This window comes from Dicentrarchus labrax, unplaced genomic scaffold (genome assembly GCF_905237075.1).
Source record: "Dicentrarchus labrax unplaced genomic scaffold, dlabrax2021, whole genome shotgun sequence".
NCBI classification, from domain to species: Eukaryota; Metazoa; Chordata; class Actinopteri; family Moronidae; genus Dicentrarchus; species Dicentrarchus labrax.
In genome coordinates, this window is record NW_026136705.1 from 3,779,929 (window position 1) to 3,807,890 (window position 27,962).

The 27,962-nt window shown below is 41.3% G+C and overlaps 2 protein-coding genes across 10 annotated transcripts; both read left to right on the forward strand.

Annotated features, from left to right (window-relative positions):
* Positions 1-252: 252 nt before the first annotated feature.
* nop10 (NOP10 ribonucleoprotein homolog (yeast)) lies at positions 253-2,178 on the forward strand. Its single transcript, XM_051402158.1, has 2 exons — positions 253-459; positions 1,760-2,178. Exons 1-2 carry the CDS (start codon positions 406-408, stop codon positions 1,898-1,900), a joined length of 195 nt encoding a protein of 64 aa, XP_051258118.1. The 5' UTR covers positions 253-405; the 3' UTR covers positions 1,901-2,178.
* Positions 2,179-3,300: 1,122 nt separating this feature from the next.
* Positions 3,301-27,824, forward strand: LOC127363967 (solute carrier family 12 member 6). Of its 9 annotated transcripts, XM_051400976.1 has the most exons (28): positions 3,301-3,452; positions 6,237-6,993; positions 10,653-10,747; positions 11,431-11,559; positions 13,405-13,551; positions 13,635-13,689; positions 16,500-16,630; positions 17,164-17,405; positions 17,495-17,622; positions 17,729-17,908; positions 18,167-18,331; positions 18,630-18,728; positions 19,033-19,090; positions 19,222-19,396; positions 19,892-20,010; positions 20,117-20,215; positions 20,310-20,429; positions 20,655-20,759; positions 21,102-21,270; positions 21,390-21,585; positions 21,691-21,860; positions 21,943-22,074; positions 22,741-22,848; positions 23,756-23,779; positions 24,477-24,551; positions 24,664-24,938; positions 25,022-25,155; positions 25,584-27,824. In XM_051400976.1, the coding sequence occupies exons 2-28, from the start codon at positions 6,780-6,782 to the stop codon at positions 25,673-25,675; spliced, it is 3,636 nt and encodes a 1,211-aa protein (XP_051256936.1). In that variant the 5' UTR covers positions 3,301-3,452; positions 6,237-6,779; the 3' UTR covers positions 25,676-27,824. The 9 variants fall into 9 exon arrangements, with proteins under 9 accessions (XP_051256936.1, XP_051256934.1, XP_051256935.1 ...); XM_051400968.1 differs by lacking the exons at positions 23,756-23,779; positions 24,477-24,551 and adding an exon at positions 23,078-23,134 and having other exon boundaries at positions 3,302-3,452; XM_051400971.1 differs by lacking the exons at positions 23,756-23,779; positions 24,477-24,551 and adding an exon at positions 23,078-23,134 and having other exon boundaries at positions 3,309-3,452; positions 6,240-6,993.
* The last annotated feature ends 138 nt before the right edge of the window (positions 27,825-27,962 follow it).

Sequence of the window (27,962 nt, forward strand, 5' to 3'; positions counted from 1 at the left end):
GTCAACAAGCCACGTAGTCAATATTTTATTTAATAAATATGTTGTTGTTTTCTTAAGCAGGATGAAATTAAAACTACCAGCATTCATTTCGTGGTTTTTACATTTTTTAAATTTATATTTATATTGATAGTACAGATAATAAAAGCACTTATCCCAGATAGCCTATTTCTTGGGGACTTTGAGCCACGCGTTGTCAGAAAACTTCATTTCCCAGAATGCTGAGCGCCCTGAATTCCAAACCGGATATCCGCTCTGACACCCGAGCGACCGGATACTTCGCCACACGTGGAGATTGGATGCCACGCAGCGTGTTACCCGCAACTTTTAAGGGTTTTTCGATTGAATAAAACCCATCTTGGAGTTATTTTGTAGTCTTTGGAGCTTTAAAACAAAGTTTTCGTCGAGATGTTTCTACAGTTTTACCTCAATGACGACGGGGACCGAGTCTACACCCTGAAGGTAGCGTTAGCGTTGTGTTTACATTCCTTATATCTAACATTATTCAGTGTAAATGTTGTTTACTGTCTTATTAAAGTTGTTGTATTTACGTCTATGTATGCTGTGGCTTATTTTAAGAAATGAAACATACTCTTTAGGCTTTAAATCGACGTTGATGCACTTTGTTTAGAAGCTTGCTGCTAGGGGCCCGAAACAAAGAGATTTAACTTATATATTTTAACTCTCATATTACACTTTAATGCGGGAAGGAAACTAAGTTTGTTTAAATAAAACACAGATGTAACTAAATAGGTTGTCAGCTATTTAAAGCCCATCACCAATGACATGCTCCCTGCATTTAATCTCTTGCAGATTAAATAACCACAGTCGGATAACTTTTGTTTTAATAATGTTTAAAATGTTGTTTGCACATCCTAAACAGTTGATTATCCATCACAAGTTATCCATAAGTATCCAAGCTTACATCACAAAAAACATGCAACACATGAAAGGTTTTATTAGAAATATTATCTACTTTATTGTGTCTTTGGGGTTTGATTTGATTCTGCTTTAAATGATCATGACAGGGTTTCTTATAGGGTTTTAGAGCAGAGGCAAATCACTTTGACTTACTTATATCAATAAAAACTACACGTTTATTTATTTAATTAAACACTGAGGCTGCCACATGTTCCTTATATTTAATGTGTGTGGCTGTTGAGCTCATCGTCTACTAACTAGCACTGAATATAAAGCTTTTTGTATATCTTTATTATACATCTTTTTGTTTATATTTGGTCTTTGTCATATATATATTTAACGCAATGGAGCATCCCAGCCAAAGAAATGTCCTGCATACAAATGAGACACAGAAAAACAACAACATAGGACATGCATACATATCGCTTAAACTTTATAAAGTTGTCCTCGTCTGCTAAAGACAGTTTTGCTTTAAAACTTAAACTTAAATGGAAGTTACGACCTGTAGAGAGCTGAAATCATTGGCCAATTAGCATAAATTAGTCAGTGACAATATGTTTTAATATAACTGATTAATCATTTAAGTCACTTATTTGACAAAAATTCTGTTTTCTTCTTTGTTTCATATACATTTTCTTAATTATTTAATTTATCTTTGGGTTTTTGGACTGTTGGTCTGGACCAAAATAAAATGTTTGAAGAGTTACAGCCCAGTAATATACACATAGTATTATTATTATTATTATTATTATTATAATACATCATTTTGTTAAATTAACTCCCCCAGCACTGAAACCAACTGAGCTGTTCTGCTTTCTCTTTCTTTCCGTGTCACCAACAGAAGGTTCGTCCTGATGGGCAGCCCACCAGCTCGGCCCACCCGGCCCGCTTCTCCCCAGACGACAAGTTCTCCCGGCACCGAGTGACGGTGAAGAAACGCTTCGGCCTTCTGCTCACCCAGCAGCCCAGACCTGTTCTGTGAGAGAGCGGCGAGGGATTGATGGATGGATGGATGGATGGATGGAGATGAGACAGAGAAATGGAGGGATGAAGGCAAAGATGGGACTGTAGATCAAGAAGCAAAAAACACAGTAAAACATATGGAAGTGCAGCCAGGACTTCTCCTCAGTTTCACCCCAAAGCTCCTGGCCCACATGCGTTGGATTTTATTTTTTATGTACCGTAATTTGTTCACATTCATTTAAGGTTAACGTTATCATTTTGTTTTCATGCTGAATAAATGTTTGGTGGATGGTTCAACTGTCTCTGTGTGCATACGATCCAGATGGGTGAGAAATTAAAGAATAAAACCTGAATAAGTGAGTGGAGAAACGTAACAAATACAGATGTTTCCATGCAATCAACGGGTCAAAGGAGAGAATATATTTTGAAAGAATTGTGTTATAAATGTTTCAGTGTCCTTATGAAGTCTATAAATGACAGGAAACAGAAGTAAAATCATTGTTTATAGACTGCAATAGGAGTTGTTTGTGATAATCATTGTTAAAATGAGATTTATATTATGAAAATGGTGAATCCTGAGTATTTTCTGATGAATGTTGACTTCTCAAGAATCGGATAACAAAATGAAATGAGCCTCACAAGATTTGAGGAAGTTCTTACTATTTGCAGATCCTGCAGGAAAGAACAGCTTTTCATGACTTATTTTATTTTTTATTTTTTTTACTACAAAACACATTTATAAGCTGTTTTCCATAAAGTGAATTCTTGTACTCCTGAACTAAACAACCATTACACCTCACATCCAAAGTCAAACTGAAGATTAAAATATACTTAATGTACTTATATCAAAAGTAAAAATGCTACTGCTGTTAGATAAACGTAGTGGAGTAAAAAGTACAATACTTTCCCTCTGAAATGTAACGGAGTAGAACTGTACGACTTACTTACAACTTCAAAATTTTATTCAATTAGTAGGATACCTGAGTAAAGGTTTGATGACACTCACTATTTTGTACCATTAATCCACCTTTACATTTATATTTATAGTCTAATTTGTATATTACGTTGTAACAACGACTTTTAATGTGTATCAGAAATACTTTACTTTTGTTTTATACTTTATTGATCTCTTGAAATAAGTTTTTTTTTTTTTAACAGTTGCTCCAGGTGCACACGAGACATTAAAGAAATAATAATAACATAATTTTTAATGATAATAATGTTAAAATAGGTTATATATTACAATATCCAACAACAATATATATAAAAAAAATATGAAGCATTTACATTATAACACAATATATGATCTATTAATAATCAGGTCTAAGAACTACACTTCCCAGTCAGCGTTAACAACTCATTCCTCATCACGCATGCGCAAAACGTTAGAACGACGGCAAGGGAAGTGGGACGAACCCGGCGCACTCGCGTGTTTTCTGTCGGGTCGGTCGGACACACACACACACAAAAAGTGCCGAGACAACCGGGAGAGGAGCCAAATCCTCCGGCTGCAACTGAACACAGCCATACGGTGGACGCCGTCTCTCTGAGCGGGGGGGAACTCGAGCCAGGTACGCGGCTTTACGGTGACTAACGTCCGGGTGGTTGAGGGGGGGGGGGTTGGGGGGGTTTCACCGGTGGACGTTATGCGGGTGTCAGTGCGGTAGTTCGCGGGAGTTTAATCAACGGCTCCGGCTAGCCTCCGGCTAACGTTAGCTTCGGCTAGCCGGACCCCTCCGCCGCTACAAACCCTCCCCGGTGAACCCGCAGCTACCCGGGGTCTTTTTTAAACACCACCCCCCCCCCCACACACACACACACACACAAAAAAACCTCAACTTTTATTTGTTTTTTTTTAAGCAATAACATGTAATTTACTCTCACCGGTTTACCCCCAGATCAACCGCCTTTACGGTCTTTCTGTAGCCGGTTTGTTGAACCCTGAAACCCGCAGCTTCACACAGATGCCGCATCCTCCTCCTCCTCCTCCCTCCTTGTTTTTATTTATTTTTTTTTGGTGTTAAATAAGATTTAAAAAAAAAAAATCCTGAATGTTTGAATCGAAACAGTGTGTATTGTTTTATATTGTTTTATATTGTTTTATATATTTTAACACTCAGCACTGTCTGTGTCTGTTCACATCGAGATGCGTTCACGGACCGGTTCAAGCCAGAATTATTACAGCTAGCTTAATTGGCTTAGGATGGCAACTAGAGAGGCGGCTAGCAGGCGAGGCTCACCATCATATGGGGCTCTGCTTAAGTTGCTGCTTGGGACTAATTAGACGATGTTTATCCTAATTGATATATATGTTATATTTATGTATGTGTGTGCTTTACCGCCCCCCCGGACTGTATTGATTATCACCGCGTTAACGTGACAGAGACTGGCAGCTAGGTAAGAGAGCAGGACGACACCACCTCCCTTTGTTTTGACTCATAATAACTGCACAGATATTTTAATAATTGTGTTTTTTTTTTATTATGAGTTTTTGTGCCTCAGTGCGGTGTTAGAGGCTGGTGCTGGTGGATCCTTTTATATGAACTTGTAGATATTTTTGCATGACAAAAAGTCCCAGGTGATCGCAGTTGGATATGATTATTGATTTTTGCATCAACTAGAGGTGTTTATTCATGTTTTGGTGGCTATTTTAGGGCTGAGGATCCGAGTAACACATCAAACTATGCTGATTCACTGCTCTGCAATTAATCAGAAGACAACTATTAAGTCATACAGCATGATTTTTTGTGTAACCGGGTAGATAAAACTACCCTCTAAGAGGCAGAAATAAAAGCTTAAAAAGGAAAGAAATCAGAGCAGAATTGTGAGAAAGGAGAACAAAATGTTCTGCACCTTGTTGTGCTCTATTACTGCGCAGACTGAAAGTGGAAACTCAAGGTTTTTATAGTAACCAAATCTGCTGTAATAGCACATTGGTAGCAAAGAATAAGTGAGCAAAAGGCTGCAGTATAAAAAAAAAAAAAAGCCAAAGTCAATCACCCTTGCCTCTGTATCATAAGAGATCATGTTGTAATATCTGTGCCAGTGTATTGATAACATATAATCTACATATATCACAGTATTTGTTCATAGAGCTGAGCTGTATGGGAGATGGTATGTATGGCTTATTAATCCTGAATTGCTCAGTCCAAAGACGTAGAGTTGTATAATTAGGGATCACTAATTGCCTGTAGGTGTGAATGTGTTTGTCTAGACTAATAACATCTCCGGGGTGTTTCCCAAGCTTCCTTTTTACACAATGCACGCTGGGAAAGGTCCTCAGCTCCCCTGCTGAGTCGGGCCAAACGTGGCCTGTAAGTTTTGGGGGAAAATTACCTCCCTTCCAGCCCCCTTTTTCCAAAGGAGATGCTTTTTATAGTTGAACGTGAAAGACAAGTAACCTGTCTCTCTCTCTCTCTCTCTCTCTCTCTCTCTCTCTCTCTCTCTCTCTCCACGCTGTCCGTCTCTGAATGTTGAACAGACACGGGCGTGTGAGGCAAGGGCAGCGTTATAAAACAGGGAAATGTTGCCGTGTCTCTGCATGCAGAGTGAGAGAAAAACAGCCAGCAGCTACTGGCACAACCGGTTGGAACCGCTCTCCTTTTAATTATTAAATTATGAACCGAGCTAAAACAACAATTCAGCCACAGTACATCCACCTGTCATGTCACATCCCCCCCCCCCCAACCGAGGAGTGAATTGCGTAGTTGACTTTGCACCTGAGAGGCACACAAGGGGTCCGACGGCGCGGTTCACACTGGTTATTGTTTTACACCTCCTTCATTCAGAGATGTGTCATTTTGTTGAAGTGTAACACCCCTGACAAAGTGTTTGTAAAGTTAGTTAAGCTCGGTTAATTCACTATAAAGAGATCTATTAATGTCCCATTAAGTACATAAAGGAAACGATTAATATTTGGATTAAGAACAAAAAGAATAAATAATAAGGAGTAGCTTTATATAAATGTAAAAAAAAAAAAGGCAGGATGAAGCCTGCGTTTGTTGATTTTAGAGCAGATGGGTGGACGGACCTTTTAACCATAAACTGGGGTTACAATAGTGTAAGAATGTATTTTATGGTACTACAGAGCAAGCATTGTAAAACTGTTCAACTGATTATCTTTGTAAGTAAACACATTACAATAACGCTGCCTGCCAGTGATTACTACATGCTGTCATATGATTTTGGTGGAAATGGAGGAACCCTACAATATACATTTTCACCAACATTTAGGCCATTTGTTGTTGTTGTGTAAACTAATTTCTGCTTTCTTTTTCTTCCCCTCCTCTCCCTTACTGCCCTGATGACTTTTTCTTCCCACCGTGGCATCCCTCATCCTGTTTGTGACCATCCAGTAGTGAGACATCTTTTTTTTTTAATCTCCCAAGTTGCACGTCAGAGGAAGTTTTGTTGTGTGTAATTGAGAAACGTCAGAGAGAAAGACGCTGTGTGACTGCCATCCTGAGCCATAGTCCCCATCCATAGGAATCCAGACATCGCGTAGAAATCATCTCTCGTAGCTGCTTGAAACTGGTACACCACACATTCACACATTCACAGTAAAGGAATTTGTACTTATCGCTTATAAATCCACTAAATTTCAAACAAAATCAGAAAGGATTATTGACACCCGTAGGCACAGACAGCGGACTGTTGTAGACTTTCTTTCACATGCCTGGTGGCAGCCAACCGCGTCGCTTCAATGGAGAACTGCAGCAGCAAAAGAACAAATTGTAGAGGACGCCGTTACCTCAGTATCACCTGGGAGATAGCCTAGCCTAGCTCAGGTCAGCACAGCCCCCGCCAGGTAGTCCTTGACCCCCTCCCCCCAGCACCACCCTTCTCTCTCCCCCCTTTGCATCCCACACAACCCTTCTACTTTTTCCAAGCGAGTTGCCATGGCATCGGTGCGCTTCACGGTGACGCCCACCAAGGCGGAGGACCTCCCGGGGCTGTCCGACACGTCGCCCGACATCAGCTCCCGGTCCGGCGCCCGCGTGCGCTTCGGTTCCCGGGAGAGCGTCAACCGGAGCGACCCGCTCAGCGAGGGGTCCGGAGGCTTGACGGCGGGAGGAGGGGCTGACTCACCGGAACACAGCAGTATGGATCAAGGTGACCAACGCACACATCCACCTGTACATAACATGTTGTTGCTGCAGTTTCAAGGAGCTTTTGGCAAGATTTTGTTTTAAAAATGTGCCTCGTAAAGCGTGTTTACGCCTCACAGAAGGACTGACTGCGTGGAGAAATTCAAAGCAGATCACACACACACACCTAGTCTGCAAACCAACCTGACACTCTGTCATATCTAATCCCACTACTTTAGATTGCTACAGACTGTTTAATCCATATGTTTGAGCCACGTCTGCCCGCCACTCCTCCATCTTGACATATAGGCTTATGGAAAAAGCACGTAATGTCAAACCTTCCTGAGCAGTTTAACCTGTTTTTGAAAGTCCGGTTTACAGATTGGCTGCATTCAAATGGCCCTAAAGTTTAAAACAAAAAAAGGAATGAATAGTCAAATCTTTGTATTGAACAGGCAACTGGGTGGTAATAAAAGGCACTGGAGGACATTTAATGTGAGTACCTTACAGCCTTGTAGTGTTATTGCTGGAATGTAAATAAACGTACAGAGCTCAAGTTGTATCCCGCAGCACAGGACTCACTGAAACTGGGTAGAAATAATGGGAGTGTTGTTGTCTCAGTTTTGTCTGAAGGCAGGCCCTCAGTGTCTGACTTAGAAAATCCCTGACCTAGAGGGGTCACGGTGGAATAAAAGTCTTAAGTCCTTGGTTATACTTTGGTATACGATATTACAGTGGGACTGGAGTGGTCATCAGCAAGGCAGATCTGGTTTTATGGGAAGTAAAAGGAGAAGTGCTCTTGTTAGATGGATCCTCATACATGCCTCAAGTTCAACAATGTGTTTTTTTTTTTTTTTAAATGTGTTCTCTTGGTTGCAAAGCTCTCCATTTGTTGCCTAAATGAAAGCTTGACTCTAAGGGTGCAAAATGAGCAACTTATTGCACTCAGCACACACAGTGAGGACAATAAGAAGACTGTAACGTAAGCCTATTGTGTGTGTGTGTGTGTGTGTAGGTTTCACTTCCCCCACTGCTGTCATCAGCCCACCTACAGAGTAGATACAGTGGTTCAGTTCTTTACTTAATGGTAGCTGACAGCAGAAACCTTTTCACACAGGTACAGCTGTAAAGCTAGTAAGTCCAGTTTGACGATGAGTTTGTGTAGGATGAGTAAATAGGGGGAATATGGTAAATAGTTTCCCTCTGACTGCTGGGACTGTGAGTGCAGTAATTTCCTCTCCAGAAGTGTTTAAGAATAGCTGTGGAGAGATGTTACTGTATTAGCTACACTGATCCACTTAAGCAGTTGCATAGTAGTGAGGATGCCCCACGTTGTTTTAATAAGCTTCCATAAATAGAAATGGAGCCTGTTAATCCGATTGAGTTTCGATCAGTCTGTGTGATGCTGTGGCTGTTTTATACAGAAGAAACAAAGAGGGGGGGGGGTTGTTGCTGGAGACACAACTGCACAGCAGTCGTCTCGGCTAGAATAGAAAAGCAGCATGCTGACAAGAAAAATGCGGTTGTTGAAGTGAATGAGTCAAGATCCTGAAAGGCGATGAAGAGGAAAAAAGGACGGTCGGAGGAGTGGAGAGTTATTTTCAGAAAGGTCAAATGCTCTGTGATCCATTATTCTTGACACCAATAAAGTTAGCTATTGAATTTGATGTGCTTACAGCTCGCTGGTCCACAGAGACACGCACACCTGGCTCCAGTAGCTTTCTGCTTCACTGGTTGCTCTCTCACACACACACACACACACACACACACACACACACACACACACACACAAATAAAAAAGGCTTCATACTCAGATGTGGCAGTCTCAGGTGGAGGAGTTGTAGCATACACAAACACAAATAGACAGCTGTGTTAAGCTGCGGTTCAGTTTCAGGACTTGAGGGTTATTTTACTTTCTGCTGTAATAACCCCAAAGGTGATTCTGGGTAGTTTTTTTTGGGTATATTTGAGAAGCATTTTCAAGACTAGAGCTACAACAAAATGAACCACAGAGGTCAACTCTAATGTGTGCGCTGAAGTCGGTGTCAGACAGGCTGTTGCGAAGCGTTGGCGTCCGATTCCTGACTGTCCGGATCAACAGGTTAGGTCTTAAACATGCCAGGGTGGGGAGATCACACGTTGTTTTCCCGTTGACATGCCGTGAATTGTCTGCGCATGCACTGATGTATATCTGCATTTACCCCCAAACGCCTTTTTGTTTTTGTTGTAGCATGCAAAGAACGCTTATTATAATTTATAAACAAGCATTGCTAGAGCTCATTCGCTTGCTGGTTAATCTTTTCCTACCACGGCAGCATGCTTCAGCCTCTGAATGTTAACAGGCAAGTTGTTTTCTCGCTGGTGCGAAGTCACTTTCACACTCGCTATCTTTGGCCAAATGAAGGACTGCAAACAGGATGGGAAGTTGCCTCCCACCAGCCAAATGCTGGTAGTTTTTTTTCTTTACATGGCTATTGACTTTTTGTCAGTGTGCAACCAGCCGATGTTTGCTGGTGAGATAGTGAACGGCAGAAAGGTTGACTTGTACTCGGTAAGGTTTATGGAGAAGTTCTGTCTTTCTCATCCCTTTTTTAATCGTGTGGTGACCACATATTTATCACGGGACCCCCCACCTTGGAACCACCGGTAACAACATCGGCTGTATCCACACACGATTGTAGGATATTAATTCCCACTTTTAATAGTCCGATTAAACTATAGAGAGAATTCAATTCAATTCAATTCAATTCAATTCAATTCAATTTTATTTGTATAGCGCCAATTCATAACAGAAGTTATCTCAGGACACTTTTCAAACAGAGCAGGTCTAGACCGAACTCTTTAAAACAGACCGAACTCTTTAAAACAGACCAAACTCTTTAAAACAGAGAGAAGAGAAATACTTGAGAAAGACAGGATAGCAATGCAACAAATGGTTGTATTTAAGCACAAGACTACACAGATGTTGTACCAGTCCAGTAAACCTACAGAATGCCTAGTTTCTTAACAAAATGACCCATTATTCACATGGGTCTCAAGTCACTAACACGTATAAGAGTCCTTCTGTTAAATGTTTCGCTGCGTGTGACCGTTGGCTGCCGTTAGCGTGAGTGTGGCGGAGCAGGGAGGGAAGTGATGTTGCTGACTCAGGTGCTGCTGATGCAGTGGTCTGTGCTGACTGAGGCGGAAATGAACTGGTGACATGGTGGCCATTGCATCAAACTGGGTGTGTGTGTGTGTGTGTGTCTGTGTGTCTTAGAATAACAGTCAGGTGAACATGGACTTTACAGGATTTTCCCAGCAATGTTTTAGTTCTTTTAGTTGTCTGTAGCAGTTTGTAGTAGGCAAAACTGTGTGTAAACCCTGATAATACTTTAAACTATATCCTCCTGCTCATGCTGGACATATATTTACATGTATAAAGATTTTTTTTCCCACGTTTGGTGCCAAAATATATTTATCTTTTTGTCACTATCCCTCCACTGCAGCTCAAAAAGTAAACTCTCTCCACGATAAATTTTATATCGCTTACATTGAAAGTGCATTAAAAGACAGGATCACGAAAAGGCCAGCAACCAAAAGTCTGTTTCAATATTCATATGGGCTCCTGGCTATTGTGAACCTATCCTTTTTTAAAGTTTCCTGTGTTTTCCTTTTCTTTATAGTCTCTTTCTTTGTGTCTAGGTGATGGAAACTCTAAAATCTCCAGCGTGTACATCAATAACACTCATGGGATGGATGACGACGACTTCTACGACAGAAACTTGGCCTTATTTGAGGTTTGAAAACACACAATTGATAGAACTGTTACCCTATGAAAGCACATTATTATTATTTTTATTATGTTATAAATGTTCTGTAAACTCTACTTTCTATTATACAATACACGGATAAAAAGAGAACCTCCGAATGGTTGTTGTTTATTTGCCAAAGTGACTGATAAACTAGAGCCAGAAATAAACCAGCATTTGGCTGGTGGGTGCAGATAATTTCATTTTTTAAAATAGATTTTGAAGTTCACTGGAAACAACTCTTATCTTCTATCCCCCACTTTTCTTTTTTTTTAATGAGTGCCTCTTTCTCTCCTCAATTTCCTGTTCTTTTACTTCCTATCTGGTTCCTTCTTTTGTGCTTGTCATCCCCCCCTTTTTTTTTTTTTTACTCCATTTTGCTCCACTTATTCTTCCTTCTTTATTCCCTCCCTGCCTCCTTGTCATTTCTATAACCTGACCTTGCTCTTTCTATTCTCTCGTCCCCTTACTCCTCTGTGTTCCTTTCTCACCACCCCCTACTTATTTATCCCCTGGCTATTTCAATCCTCCCCTCCTCTCTGCTGTCCTTTGCCTACTGTTCTTTATCTCTTTCCACCCTATTTCTCCCTTCGCCATGTCCCTCCAACCCCCTCTCTTCCTCCTCCCCCTCCTCCTGTCAACCCCCCCTCCCTCCTCTTTTAATACCACAGGAGGAGATGGACACTCGACCGAAGGTTTCTTCTCTGCTCAATCGCCTGGCCAACTACACCAACCTGACACAGGGAGCCAAGGAACACGAGGAGGCCGAGAGCATCGGCGAGAAGAAGAAAGCCAGCAAGGTACGCCAGACTGTGTGCCTCACTCACCTTAACTGACTTTCAAAAACCCATGAAGGGATTTTGGTGCGCAGTTAAAACACCTTAAAATAAAAGCACAAAACAAACAGCTCCCACAATGTCTGTTATATAAGAAAGTTTGCTGATCCATCTCCTAAGAATTCATATTCACAAATACCAAATATTTTCAGATCTTTTTTTGGTGGCATTAAATACTTTTCTAGAAGAAAAATAACATTTTCTAAGTGAAGCAGCCAGCACAAATACACAGTTAGTTTCAGTTTAAATGTCCTGACCTTCATACCCATGCCTGCACCCATACATTGCACAGTATATGATCCCAAATGTACTTTGTCTTGCTGTACAATGTTCTAATGCAACAGTAATATTAACCAAGATGATGATTACAATGGTGGCGTAACGGGTACGAAGTTGAAACGATCGTGATCACAGTAAGAAATGTCCTCAGAGTAACTTTTATATGGTTACCAGTGCACATGTTCTAACTGAAACAATACACATGAATAAAAAGAAAAGGAATCTCGCTCTTGAAGTGAACCCTTTCATTCATCATCCATCTTTTTGAGTCGACAAATGATCCTCTGTTGGCCTCTTGACTCGGCGTCTGAAAATGAAAGCACACTAGGATGTGACCCTGATCTGCACTGCAATCCGTGCTGATAAGGAGCTGGCTGGCCTAGATAAGACAGTCTGTTGTGGTGGTTCAGAGTAATTTGCTATTCCAGCCCTGTTCTGATTGCCACGTTTGCAGGATTGGACACATTTGCCAGCAGACGGCTGGGGGAAAAGTTAAACCAAAATATTTTTTAATCTTCCCTTCTGGCCACTGTAATGTGTTCAGTATAAGCATTACCATAAGTCTGGTGCCTCAGGGTGGCAGAGTGCACTGATTCCCAAACAGTTGTACCTCTGCAGATGCAATACAAATCTTCACATTTTTATGTTAAGGAATAAAAAAAAAAAAACAGGAACCAAATAGGAAGTCAATTTGTGGTTTTTAGTAAAATTTATTGTCACAATTAAACCGTAAACCACTAGCAACAAGCATCAAACCAACCTATGTGTATGTGTGTCAAATTAGGCTAGAAGTATCATGGATATATGATTTAAAATAATTAGCGAGAAGTTATAAACCATTGAAATAGCTTGCTAAATGTAAGCTTAAAGTAATTTATAAACAACATTTGAAAAAGGTTAATTAAAAAGAATGAATAATTGGTCTGAATAGTCAACGAGATCATTAATATAGCATCAAACACACACTACACATCTCAGTAACAGCTTCGTTCCAGTCAGTCAGGTTGCTGAACAGCTGACGCGCCCTGATGCACCTCACATGGGTGTGGTATCTTGGATGTGTATTGTGTGTGTGTGTGTGTGTGTGTGTGTGTGTGTGTGTGTGTGTATAATGTAATGTATTGTATTTGTATTTGTATGTACTCATTGTGAACATAGTCTATTTAAGTCTGTAGTGTGTGTGTGTGTGTGTGAGTCTTTGTGTCAACGCCCAGAGAGCCAGAGCACAAGAATTTCATTGTAATTCGAAACACGCATGACAATGAACTTGAACTGAAATAGTTCATAAATAGTTTAAATAGTTGGCTACTTTTAATGGATAAAAGGCCGAATTAGTGGTTTAAATTTCATTTTAATAACTGTTGAAATAAAGTAAATAGCTAAAAATAATGGATATATGTTTGAAACACCAATCTTCTGGGTAGATTGATGGATAGATAGATAGATAGATAGATAGATAGATAGATAGATAGATAGATGATCTTATGTATGAAACATTGTGTATGATATTCTGCTGTATCTTCCTTCCAGTCGCCACAGATGGGGACGTTTATGGGAGTTTACCTGCCTTGCCTGCAGAACATCTTCGGCGTCATCCTGTTCCTGCGGTTGACCTGGGTGGTGGGCAGTGCCGGGGTGCTCCAGGGTCTCTGCATTGTCTTCATATGCTGCTGCTGTGTGAGTATTTGAGTGTCAAGTTGTGTTGGCACACTGGGATGATGAGACAACAACTACAAATCTGTCTTTCTGTCTCCCTGCAGACGATGTTGACTGCAATATCGATGAGTGCAATCGCGACCAATGGAGTTGTACCAGGTATTTGTCCACCGTTCACTCTTTCCCCTTTTCTTCCATACGCGTGGATTAAATGTGGATAACTGTTACACCGAACCCAAAGCTTACCTGACTCTTCATACATCATCAACATTAGATATCCCACCAGTGTATTAACTCGAAGGAGCCAAAAAGCAAGTGTTGATTTTTATGCAAAAAATACTTAAGGTTATGAATATTGCTGAATATATTATCTTAAATATTCACATTCGGCCTCAAAAATCCACTATCGGTCTGCACTAACTGCACCTAGAAGTGGACAATATAGACAATTAGGATGTTTGTTAAATTTATAGATAACATAAGAAGAGGTGCAGATCTGTTTTTGGTTAATCCAGTGAAATAAATAACAAATAATACTTGATGATGACACTTCTTCACATCGATGTGTAATATTGAAAGTTATAGTTTCAGTAGTGCTGCAGATTGCGTCTGTTATGATCACTCACACGAGCCCCATTTGGACGGGATTAACCATCGGTCACTGTGCTCCTCTGTAATTTAAAGTATTGTTCCAGTATTGTCTGTAATAGACATGGATGTGACTGTTATTACTGCCCATTAATACCCCACCTCCCCTAGAGAAATAAATCCAGACCGAATGGGGCCTCCCTCCGTCCTGGACATTTTGAGTTAACTCAGCCAAGTGACCTACGTAGGTGTTCAGGGTTGTTTTCCCTTCCTGCTCATCTTCCAGCTTACGGCGGTATTGATGAAGTACATATGTTTTTTTTTTTTTTCTTCTAATGAGTGTTATTTCTGTTTGTCCTGTCTTTCCTTTCTGTCTACCTCTCCCTGTCTGTCTGTACACACATTAAAAAAAAAAAAAAAAACCCAGGATATTTATCCGCCATTGACTTTACCTTTTCACTGGAACGCCTCTAGATGAATATCCCAAAATGTCAAAGTAGTGTGGTATTTCTACTAGCATGTGACATTTCGATAATTGAATGTAGAAAGGAAAAAAAAACACTCGGTAACATAGAGAATTAATCTAACATGTCTTGTTTGGCATCCGACATTTCATTCCATGCTGTCTTTTTTTCTCTCACCTGAACAGCTTCGAGCTCTCACGCTTTCTCACCATCTAGTCTCAGATGGTAGTTAATACTGTATGTACGTAGTTTAACTGTGGTTAATGTAAAGGAGTGGTCGAAAGTGTTTGGGTTCCCAAAATACAGCTCAGCATTTAATTTTGATGTTCTTCGACTCAGTGAGATGTGTGGAAAACTTTCCAGGGACAGTTTTTGTAGCGTTCATTCAGTTGAGCTGTTATATACAACATCACATTCATATGCTCATTTCATTAATTAACATTAATTTTGTTGTTTGTCTACTGCAGTGGTTCTCACCCCTTTTTTGTTGTGAACGATCCGTATTTAAAAGATTTTAAGATATTCTATAAGTGTGCAGTTTCTACTTGAGTGTGAAACCTATGAACACAACAGTCAATCTTAAGCGGGCTAACTTCTAGTTCATTAAATAATCAGACAAATAAATTAAAACATTCCCCTGGTTGAGAACCACTGGTCTAATGTACAGAAACAATGTTTGTGCATTTTGGAAACCAAACACTGAATTGTGAGCTCAGGCAGTAGTGAATTTGTAGTTTCTCTTGCTGAATGATTCCCCCACTTACTGTTTTATAACTGGTTCAAATTGTATCAGCAAATTGTTATTTACTGTTTTTTTTTAAGCTCACTTTGAGTGCCAGTTGCATGATCAATGCCGTGTGCACCAGGAAGCCTGGGTTTTATTTGAAATGTACCTGAATTTTGGTACAAAGGAAGAAAACTAAACTTAAGTCTCCTTGATTCATGTGCTCCCCAGTTAGAGAAACAATTGATCGATCAGAGTTTAGCTGGATTAAGAATGTTTTATGTCATCTTCCCACATGGCTAGCTATCTACATTAATAAAAAAATGGCAACAAGTAATGAGATTGTTGCAACTTCCAATGACAACTCTTTAATCAACTTATTAATGTAAAAATACATAAAATTAACTGAAATGAAATCTGCAACAGCTACTGCAGCTTCAGTGTTTGTTGAAGAAACTGGTAGATGTAAGTAGTAAGAATGGCTTCACTGGAATCACTACTAAATAAAACAAAATAACTCCCCTTGCTGACCAGAAATAACTGATGATGAACATGAACACTGTCAGGCTGAAGGGAAATAGAGACTTAAAAAATGACAGAGAACTGTCAGATCAGAGTACAAGTTAACAAACCTCTGAGTCTGATCGAGCACTTGATTCCAGCTATCAGTTATTTTATACTGACACACATTAGATGCAGTACTTGTACTTCAGGTGAGGAAAAACAAACAGTAAAGAGTCGTTTGCAGATACTATTTGACCAAAGATCTGCTCTGTCTTCTTACTCCGATGTATCATGTAGAACATTATGCTTATTTCTCCAAGCATAGGATGACTTCTCTCATCAGCTGTCCTCCTTTCTCTCTCTTTACCTCCTAAAATCATGTTACTAACATCCATCCCTCTCTCTCTCTCTCTCTCTCTCTCTCTCTCTCTCTCTCTCTCTCTCTCTCTCTCTCTCTCTCTCTCTCTCTCTCTATGTCCCATCTCTGTCTGTCTTTCTCCATCCTTTTCAATATGTCTTCAATTTCCCCCCATTTCTTATTCTTCTACCACCGTACTTTACCCCTTCTCCCTCTCCATTCCCACTTTTTCCCAACCCTGATGTACAACCTCCACCACTCTCTCTCTCTCTCTCTCTCTCATTCTCTCTCGCTCCTTCTCTCTCGCTCCTTCTCTCTCCTCCCCCTCCAGCGGGAGGCGCCTACTTCATGATCAGCCGCTCTCTGGGACCAGAGTTTGGGGGGGCGGTGGGCCTGTGTTTCTACCTGGGCACCACCTTCGCTGGAGCCATGTACATCCTGGGAGCCATCGAGATCCTTCTGGTGGGTTTTGACCTTCAATCTTTTCTCAATTAAGGATTCCTCGACTGTTTCTCGTGATTTTATGTGGGTGTTTTTAATAGTTGTAAAAGCACCTAACAATCTCGCACACCGTCGATCACTTGTACTAACTTTATTTAAAGGACCAGAGTGTCGGATTCAGTGGCATCTAGCGGTTGCGTATTGCAACCATGTGAACACAGCTCAGCTCAAACTACGGTTTGAAATGCCCTGTTTTAGAGAGTTTGGTGTGTCTGTTCTGGTCCGCACTCACTCTGTAGATAAAAACAGCTCATTCTAATACAGATAACACGCTGATGTTAGTATTACCACAGAATATAGTAAAAAAAAAAAAAAGTCTAGCGGCACACCCCTAGTAGATTTTACTGGAAGAATGAGGTGAGAAACTGTTTATGGGTTAAATAAACAGATGGGAATCTATGTTTGTGGCAAATAAGGCATATTAAATACCTGGCAGATCTAGATTCTGTATCACGTTGATTTGATTTAGTCACAATCTCATCTCCCTCCTGCAGATGTACATAGCACCTAAGGCAGCCATTTTTGAGTCGAAGCATCCCGAAGGCGAAGGGGCGGCCATGTTGAACAACATGCGGGTCTACGGCTCCATCTGTCTCCTCCTGATGTCCCTGCTGGTCTTTGTGGGCGTGAAGTATGTAAACAAACTGGCCTCCATCTTCTTGGCCTGCGTCATCGTCTCCATCGTTTCCATCTACGTCGGCGCGCTCGTCTCCGCCTTCAGACCGCCGCGTTTCCCGTAAGTGTCCCAGAAATATACGACGCCGGCCAAAAACCCTTTTTAAAACTCTGGAGGTTTTGACTGACCGATGGGGCTTCCGTCCACAGTGTGTGCATGCTGGGAAACAGAACCATCAGCGGCCATGAAATCGATGACAACCACTGTGGGAAAACAATCATGGTGCAAAACCAAGAGCTAGCGGAGAGAGCCGACGACAACTTCACAATTATTAACGGTAGGAGTGTATCCTAGTCACTCTAGCCTCCTCCGTTACACCCGTTCAAGGTTTTTTTTTTTTTTTTGTTTTATTAGACTTGCATGTGCTGTATTCCTTTCACTAGAAAACAGCACCATGGCCCCGACCTTTGACCCCAGCTCTGTTCAGGTGGAGAAGACCACATATCTTTGGAAGCGCTTTTGCCAGGGCACTGAACTCAACGCCTCCTGTGATGAATACTTCAATTCCAACAATTTTTCCAAGATTGAAGCGATCCCCGGTCTGGCCAGTGGGATCATTTCAGGTAGACTGTTTAAAAGTAGCTTTCATGTTCTCATATTTTCCTCTTCTGTGCCTGATTATCAGACGATGACTATTACCTCCATTGAAAGTTAAAAATTGGACCTTATTTGTTAGCACTAAATCTAAATTAGTCGGTACAGAACCTTGTCTGCTTTCTATGTCCGTTTTGGAGTACATCCGGGAATCAACACATAAAGGATAATACAGAATAATACATTCATAATATCACTAACAAGCACGTGTTGAATCTCCTCCATAGAGAACCTGTGGAGCGCCTACCTCAGCAAAGGGGATGTGGTGGAGAAAGGCTCCCTGCACTCCTCTCTTGTCTCACATCCAGCATCCACTCATCAGCCTTATGTGTTTGCTGACATCACCACCTCCTTCACACTGTTGGTGGGCATCTTCTTCCCCTCCGTCACAGGTACAGACTGTGTTTATTTAATTTATTTGCCTTTGCTCGAATGCTTTTCGGGATCCAGTTCATCATATCTTTGCCACGGACTTGTCAAACCTCTTGGATTTCTTTTTACTCTCTTGCATGATTTTAAATAATATTTTCACACCTATTTTGTTTAGCAGAACCTCTGAACACTCATTAGATTAGATTTTATTGGATAAATTATATTCATAACATGAATAACAATGCCGCTAAGTAATACCACAAGTAATGCTTATGTCAGTAATCCCATAAATCTAAATGATTTTCCTCTTTTCCTCAGGAATCATGGCGGGTTCGAACCGGTCGGGGGATCTGAAAGACGCGCAACGATCCATCCCCATTGGAACCATTCTCGCCATCCTCACCACCTCCATTGTCTGTATCCTCTTTAACATTATATTATGATTCAACTTCCAGGCACTTAAAGCACCATTCACACATTTGTATCCCAAATGGGTTCACAATCACAACACAGTTTCCCAGGAAATGTGTGTTCTTGCAGAGTGCTGCTGCTGCTGCTGCTGTTGTGGAGTTACACTTTAGTTTTTGTAGGCAATGTTTTATGATCTGTTAAGCTAAATTGATTGCTCATTATGATACTATTATATCTAAAAGGCACTCAGAGGTCCAATCATATCAAATCAAATGTTTCCTGAGTGTTTTCCTGAGTGCTGTCCATCCAGACCTGAGCAGCGTTGTTCTGTTTGGAGCCTGCATCGACGGGGTGGTCCTCAGAGACAAGTAAGTACTTCTGCTCTCTGTATCTGACCGTACACCTCTGTGTTATGTGTGAGAAAAAGAGCGTAGTTGTAATATTTTTGTTATTTTCCAGTGCTATGGAAGCTGTAAATATTTGTTTGTGCCTCCTGCAGGTTTGGAGACTCTGTTAAAGGGAATCTGGTGGTGGGTACTCTGGCTTGGCCCACTCCCTGGGTCATTGTGATTGGCTCTTTCTTCTCAACGTGTGGCGCAGGCCTCCAGTCGCTGACCGGCGCGCCCCGACTCCTGCAGGCCATCGCCAAGGACAACATCATCCCCTTCCTCCGGGTTAGAGCTGCAAATATTTATTTTAATTCCAGGGTCCAAACGTTGACATGATAAGTGTTATATACACACACACACACACACACACACATACACACACACACACACACAGAGTTTATTCTGGTAGTTTCAGTTTAATGGGTTAAGATTTGGAGATACTGTAGTTTCTGTATGTTTAAGTGCTTGAATGCTAATTCTTATCAGTGCAGGTCAATAGTGGTCAGACTGTTGTTTCCAATTACTGTATAGTAATTGTGTGAATTACAATGATCGATGGAACAATTTTTGCCCTCTACAGTATGTGGGGACAGATAGTGAACATTTCTCCCAACCTCAGCAAGTCACTCTGAAACTGAATCTGAACTAACAGGTAGCAAAGAAACAAAGATTCACAGTGTTTTTGGGTAAACTGTCCCTTTAACCCATCTTCAGTATGATTTACTTGGTGCAGCTGTACGTATTTTCACTTCTTTTTTCTTTTGTGTTTGTTTCTGCCAGGTGTTCGGCCACGGGAAGGCTAATGGGGAGCCCACCTGGGCCATGCTGCTGACGGCCCTGATAGCCGAGCTGGGGATTCTCATTGCCTCTCTGGACCTGGTGGCTCCCATCCTCACAATGTGAGACACTGCAGTGTGTGTGTGTGTGTGTGTGTGTGTGTGTGTGTGGCACACTTGTATCTTTCTCCTTCAGGGGCTTCAGATTTAATTATGATCTTTTTTTTAGGTTCTTCCTGATGTGTTATCTGTTCGTGAACCTTGCCTGTGCCCTCCAGACCCTCCTGAGGTCACCCAACTGGAGGCCACGCTTCTCCTATTACCACTGGTACTAGAGACACACACACACACACACACACACACACACACACACACACACATACATATTTATAAACACTGATCTTTGCCTCTGGTGTGTCCAGGACCTTGTCATTTTTGGGGATGACTATCTGCCTGGCGCTCATGTTCATATCTTCTTGGTACTACGCAATCGTTGCCATGGTGATCGCCAGCATGATCTACAAGTACATTGAGTACCACGGGTATGTTGCCATGGAGATGTATTCCCCCCCCCACATGATAGTGCATGTACAGTATGGTCAGGAGTGGTGTGTGTTTTAGTATTTCTGTGTGTGGATTTTCTGTGAGTTCGTCTGTTAGGGGAGGTCACAATATACAAAGCACAAATCACAGTATATATCTTTTCTATATTGTGTGTGTGTGTGTGTGTGTGTGTGTGTGTGTGTGTGTGTGTGTGTGTGTGTCAGAGCGGAGAAAGAATGGGGGGATGGGATCCGTGGTCTCTCGCTCAGTGCTGCCCGTTATGCCCTCCTGAGGTTGGAGGAGGGACCACCGCACACCAAAAACTGGAGGTACAGTACTGAAGCTTTTCCACAACCTCGTCACCAAATACATTATAACTGAACTGCCGTCATAGACCACCAGGATCCCATTTCAATTTTGCATTCCCAGTGATCCTTGAGTGAATATGCTTGGATTGTGCAATAAAATGCACAATAATAAAGAACTATAACAGATAACGGACCTCTAATACACAAAAGAATAAAAGACTAAAACTACACTATTGATTGTGGTCATTCAGCCTTTTGTGTGTTTACAGTAATTTCTTAATAGAGAGAGAGAACCTGCTGTTATTGATTCCTAAAATCCACATCCATTTACACGCACCAGTCTTCTCGCCTATTCTTCTCCAGGCCCCAGGTGTTGGTCTTACTAAAATTGGACGAGGACGCCCACGTCAAATCTCCTCGCCTGCTGACGTTTGCCAGCCAGCTGAAGGCGGGAAAGGGACTGACCATTGTTGGAACGGTCGTCTCTGGTAACTTCCTGCAAAGCTACGGCGAGGCCCTCGCTGCTGAGCAGGTGGGAACTTCTATCTTGGTAGTGTTTCTGTTGATGCTGACTTATAGGTTAGTCCTGGAGAATTCATACAAATTATAGAAGGAAATATTTCACCTTTTTCTTTATTGCTCCTGTTTCAGACTCTGAAGCACCTGATGGATAAGGAGCGTGTGAAGGGCTTCTATCAGTGCATCGTGGCCCAGAAGCCGCGTGAAGGTATCAGCCACATGATCCAGTCCAGCGGCCTGGGAGGAATGAAACCCAACACTGTGGTGATGGGCTGGCCTCACGCTTGGAGGCAAAGCGAGGACCCCCAGGCCTGGAAGACCTTCATCAGTGAGTTGACTGAAAACACATCTTTTTTTCTTTCTTTCCCTGATCTCATAATTTCAGTTTTAGTTTGAGCTAGCAGGTTAACAGTGCCCCCTCTCTTCCTTCCAGACACAGTGCGGGTGACCACAGCAGCCCACCTGGCCCTGCTGGTGCCCAAAAACATCTCTCTGTTCCCCAGCAACAGCGAGCCCTGCACAGAGGGCTACATTGACGTCTGGTGGATCGTCCACGACGGGGGGATGCTAATGCTGCTGCCCTTCCTGCTGCGCCAACACAAAGTAGGAGTGTGTTGTTGTTAAATGTCTCTCCTCACATTGCTGCATCTCTAGCGGCTCTGTCTGAATATTCTCTCCTCCTCAGGTGTGGCGTAAGTGTGGGATGCGAATCTTCACAGTGGCCCAGATGGAGGATAATTCCATCCAGATGAAGAAGGATCTGGCAACCTTCCTCTATCACCTACGCATCGAAGCTGAAGTGGAAGTAGTTGAGATGGTACGATTCTCTCACTGTGGGGTTTTTTATCAGGACATTTTCATTCATTTTAACTCTTTTCCAAGAAAATAAAGTTGATTTACTTAACATGCAAGAAAAACAAAACCTGAAACACCATATTTTTATGCCTACATGTGCAGGCTGTTAAGGAATAATAAAAGAACTGCAACTCTATTATTATGCGTATTCAAATACTATTTATTATCCCATACAGCAGTGAGGGCTGTTTGTGCCTCTGGAACAGTGGCGGCTTGCTCGGCCTCACACAGTCTTGCATTACAGAGTGAGAAATGGGCTGTAACATAATTTTGATTCATATTTAATCAGATGAGACTGAGACTGAGAGTGAACAAGGTACCAACGCCCTAAAGCATACCCAGCTATTTTACTCTAAATGGGTCCTATTTTGGGACCATAATTTACTAAATAAACATCAGGCTGAATGGAAGAAGACTTGAAACTAGAGATTGAGACCATAAACTCGTTAGGAAACTGTTTACTGAGCTAATAATAATAATAAAAGTAGGGTCATGTCTTCCATAAGACTTATTGTTTAACTGTCAAACACTCCTAATCTTACAGTGACAACGCTCCTCTCCATGTTATTGTCCTCTTGTCTGCTCTTCTCTGAATACGTCTCTCTCTCTCTCTCGTGTGTCCTCTCAGCATGACAGCGATATCAGCGCGTACACCTACGAAAGGACGCTGATGATGGAGCAGAGGTCTCAGATGCTCAGGCAGATGCGACTGTCTAAATCAGACCGGGAAAGAGAGGTAAGCTCAGGTCGGATTGCGAGATTGTGCATGGAGAACGGGTGTAGATTTGCGTATGGACAGTCAAGACCTCAAGTAATTTTTCTACTAGATGTTTATGGATTTAAACATTTTATTAAATGATTAGTCAGCAGAATTTGGGTCATTACTAACAATCACAGTTGTATGCAAGATTGGCCATGACATACTCGCCTGATTTGTTTGTGATTGTCGTGCATCATTTTATCAGGGAAACCCTGGTAGCAGCAGCAGTAGGCCAGAGGCAGGTGGAGCTACAAGGTCTCAGGTGAGGTCAGTGGTTATGGCCAGCTGTGAGTTCATCAGTTTTATTATAAATTGTAGAGGATGTTGTTGAGACCATTTTTTAAAAAGATAGTAAGTCTGTATTTTCATCTGTTAGTTAAAACCAAGCATTCACTATCTACTTGTAAAAATTTGTTTTTAGAAAAGGTTATTTACTATATTATAGAAAATGTATTGTTGTCTCACATTTGATTAAAAAATATATATATATATATGTTAAATGTCACTTAAAAATTAAAGCGTTGTGGTTAAAAACCCTATTTTGGAAAAATTATGTTAAATTGGAAAAAGTAAAAGCGTCTCAGGTGTGAGCAACTTTGACTTTGAGATCATTATTTTGTTCCACGATATAAGATAAGATAAGATGTTCCTTCATTGATCCCCTGTGGGAGCAATTTCTAGATGAGAGGAAGGAAAAAGGACTTTATTGTAGAGTAGGTCTACACAAAAATGTTACATGCCTCTGAGCGCAGGATGAAATTGGCCAATAAGTGGAGACAAAATCTATATTTATTTTTAACAAAGAACAGTAGGAAGAGCATCTCCCGTTCAGTTTTTATTATTAAAGTTCATGTCATCTCCTTTTCGCCACCGGTCTCCTCAGCGGGTACGCTGGAGTTTTGATGACGTAAGTTTAACTGGTCACACAGCAGTAAAGCATCGGCTTAGTAATTTAGACGTAGTGGCCGTAATGGACACATTGTTAAAGCAAAGAGGTTTTCTTGATCACATGATTTTTAGATGTGTGAATAACCTCCGAATCCTTCAGAAAAAGACCCAAAAAAAAGTGAATGTGTTTTGGGCAGCCCTGTTCAACTTTCATTGCTGTAGTTACTTTCTAATCAGTGGGATGCATCATCTTGAAATTAGACCAATAAATGCACATTTGGGTCTTTTTTGTAGCTGACACTGACCTTTGACCTCTAGTTAAAGGAGAATTAATCTATTACACATAGTCTTTTTTAAATGAGGTTTCACATCACTGTTAATCTAAAAGCTTCTTTATCTGAAGGATTCAGTTAAGAGTTTGTCCAATAATGAAGTTAATACATACTGATCTGGGTCAAATGTGCTTTTTATTCTTTCTTTTCTCTAAATTGGTTAAAAGAGTTAAAAAAATGAGCAGTAAGAAATGTCTCTGCTGTAATTTCACCCTCTTCTTTTTCATTACTCACCGAGTTGCCATTTGACTCAGGTCTTTTTCAGGAAATCTGACACTAATGTCGTCGTGCCCCCCCCCGTAGTTTAACCTCCAGTGCTTCCTGCTACAGTAGATGCAGTTTTGTATTATTAGCCAGTTAGGGATGACCTTCTGTTGTCTGTAGGTGTATCTTTCCCCCAGGTACAGGAGTACTGGAGTCAACACCTCAAACACCTCCAAAGGAAACACAGACAGACAGGTACAAAGAGAAATAGAGACAGGGAGAGAGAGAGAGAGAGAGAAGTAGGGAGGCATCGAATAAAGGTTGAGATGAGACAAAAACACGTTTGCGTGTCTTTGTACCAAACTAGGCCCAGCTGGTGAAAGACCGTAACTCCATGCTGCGGCTGACGAGCATCGGATCGGACGACGACGACGACACAGACGGCGGAGAGCGAGACAGGCCGGCGAGCAGCAGCGGTGGCGGCGGTGGTGGTGGTGGTGGCGGCGGCGGCGGCGGCGGCAGCTCCGAGCATCACCGACGAGTTCAGATGACCTGGACTAAAGAGAAGACCTCGCAGTACAGAGCCACACACTCCGGCTGCTCCACACCGGAAGGCTTCAGAGACATGCTCAGCATCAGGCCGTGAGTGCAGGTCACATGAAGGGAGGTGGTTTATTCCCTCTGATATATTTATTTAGTTAAATGTGTTTCGTTTTCTTCTTCAGGGACCATTCCAACGTCAGGCGGATGCACACCGCCGTCAAGCTGAACGAGGTCATCGTCAACAAATCCCACGATGCCCGGCTCGTCCTGCTCAACATGCCGGGACCCCCCAAGAACACGGACGGAGACGAGAACTGTATCCTTAACGCTTAATTCAACTCTTTCCTTTCAGTCCAACCTCCAGGAGAGAATGATCGTGCCTTTATCTGCTTACGTTTTGCATATCTAAACCTAAATCTAAATTACTGTAAAGGCTAGAAAAGGTGTCGGCCTGTTGCGTGCAGAGGTGCGTTGTTTATTTCCTGTTATAACAGGGAAGCCGATCCTTCAGCCACGCTGCCGGCTCCCCCTTTTCTCCTGGTTAGAAATAATTTAGGTTGTCCTGATAATGTATAACTTTAAAGCACACCAGCTTTTTAACGTTCTGTGCACTGACTGTATGTGTAATGGACAGAGCTTCTCGGTCTGTGAAGTGAAGCCAGCGTGTCATCGGTTATTGTACAGCTCATATTGGGCCAACAGATACAGACAGTCACACTCAACAGTCCCTAACTCGCTGACCAGACATGGAGTTCCTCGAGGTTCTAACAGAAGGACTGGAGCGCGTCCTGTTGGTCCGAGGTGGAGGAAGTGAAGTCATCACCATCTACTCCTGATTGGACGAACGGAGGAAGCCAGCGCTTTTTAAAGAGGCGACCGATCGACGCAGAAGTGAAGCGAAGGGAGAGGGGGAGGCGGTGGGGGAGCCTGTGAGCTTTGGGAGGGGACGTGGGCCCCCCCTGAAAAAGAGAGACTGTCATTGCCCCCCCCTCCCACTCCACCACCACCACTACCACCTTCAGCCCCCATTTTCTTTTCATCTTTACACGTTTCTGTCATGACAAGGGTTTCCATTTCCACTCACGTCAAAGATACAGAAATGCCAACACAGTTCCACGAAAGAGCAAAAAAAAAAAAAAAAATCGAGTGATCAACTGTGTGTGTGTGTGTGTGTGTGTGTGTGTGTGTGTGTGAGAAAGTCATCCACCCGAAGGAAGGTTTGGTTTTGGAGACGGGGACCAGCGTTGTGTTAGGCGTGTCTTTGGGGCGGTGGACCAGCGAATGAGTAGAGAGAGAGAGAGAGAGAGAGAGAGGCCGTGAAGTCGTTCCACTGACGAGACTCAGGGTTGATTTTTGTACAGAATGTATTTTGGAAGCAGATGTGAGTGTTTTTTGAGAGTAGGTTGAATGTCTGAATTTTATTTTTATTTTTAGTCTTTTTATTTTTCTTTCTCCTTGAAGACGGTTAAGTTTATTCCAATAACTACAGAAAACCTGGAAAAGTAACTCAGTGGTTCATTTAAGGTAAAAAAAAACAAAACCTGTGTACTTTCTATTCTGCTCCTTACTTGAAAGTGTAACATTTTTTTTTTAAGGAGATGAAAGGAAAAAACTAAAAATAATAATCATGCTTATTGTTTAACTGCATATCAATAGTGGTTTTTATTTCTTACCTCAAGACTAGTTTTTATCCACAGTGAAGTTCAAAGTGGAGTGACACTGAATCATTTTCTAATACTTGTTTGTCTGAACTTGCTGCTATGTGTCTCAGAACTGTACGGAGGCTTATTTTTTTTACCAGGAAAAGTTAAAAAAAAAAGATAAATGCAAAGTTGGTCGTGCTTAACATTTTTAATTACTACTACTGCTCTTATATCTAAATTGTATTTACAGAGTCAAAATTGTGAAATAAAAAGTCAAAACTATCACATAGTAAGTCAGATTTTGGCTTTCTAAGGCAAATTTATGAGAGTACATGAAAAAATTTACACAATATTTCACAATAAAGAAATAGAAGTACAATATTTTTTTAATAATTCAAAATTAAGTCAAAATTAGGACTTAAGTAATTCCGATTTATGAGATTTTTAGATGAAAAATCTAAATTCTTAAGCTAAAATATGAGATATTAATAATAAATGACACTTTATCTCATAATTTTAACTTAGTCATTTATTCTTTTTGTGTCTCCTAGTAGAACTGAGCTTCCATACAACTGCTCTCTCCATAATCTGATTAAAAACAAACAAACAAATGACATAAAAGATCTACAGTTACCAAGTGACACACATCTTTATCTGCAAAACGGTGAAAACACCAAGCGGTGCGCTCTGCTAACAGCCTGTTTACCTAAATCAAGAGGATCTGTGATTTTTTTTTGTTTTTTTATTATGAATTAGCGATGTCGACCGAGATCCCAGGAAAACCAAAATGAAACCGATGATAGGGAAACTATCCGAGGTCTTCTCTGTGTTGTGCCATAAAACTGGCCCCACGTTGGACTGCGTGTAGGTACGTTAGAGTAGATGACGGCAGCGTGGTGGAAAGAAGAAGAAGTGAGGTGAGACTTTGTGATTGGAAGAATTTGAATCATCAGTATTGTTGACACACTGGACCATCATGGAGGAGGACCACTGCACTGCATGCTGTCAAAATGTCACTTGGAAACGTGTGTGTGTGTGTGTGAACGAGAGCTTGTTGCTAAAGTAAGGAGCTGTAAACTAGAAGTGTTTGATTCCACTCTAATGCTTTTTGTTCTTTTTCTTTTATTATTATTATTTTTTTTTTTTTTTTTACAGTGTTATCGTGCAGGGATTCTTTTATGTTCATTGTTATTTCCTAAAAACATTGTTTTTCTTGCTTGTACATAAAGACAACAAAAGATCCCAAGTTTTATCTTTTTTTAATTACATTAATATAAAAACAAAACTTTGCTTGAAAAACAACACAGGAATAAATAAAGCAATTTTGAAGGAAAAGTCCAAATACTCGTGATCCTTTTTGTTTCAATGACAAAGTGTACTTCACTGAGAGTGCGAGGCTTTTTTATCAAATACAATTTGACAGTTTTCACTGGTTTATTTTCTAAATTGAATATCTCTCTATATATAGTTTGAAGATGTC

Excerpts from the sequence above, each read along its gene's own strand:
- nop10 (XM_051402158.1), top strand. The coding sequence starts at position 406 with ATGTTTCTACAGTTTTACCTCAATGACGACGGGGACCGAGTCTACACC. Across the intron at positions 460-1,759 it reads ACCGAGTCTACACCCTGAAG|AAGGTTCGTCCTGATGGGCA; the intron begins GTAGCGTTAGCG and ends TGTCACCAACAG.
- LOC127363967 (XM_051400976.1), top strand. The coding sequence starts at position 6,780 with ATGGCATCGGTGCGCTTCACGGTGACGCCCACCAAGGCGGAGGACCTC. Across the intron at positions 17,623-17,728 it reads CAACTTCACAATTATTAACG|AAAACAGCACCATGGCCCCG; the intron begins GTAGGAGTGTAT and ends TCCTTTCACTAG. Across the intron at positions 22,075-22,740 it reads AAGTGGAAGTAGTTGAGATG|CATGACAGCGATATCAGCGC; the intron begins GTACGATTCTCT and ends GTGTCCTCTCAG.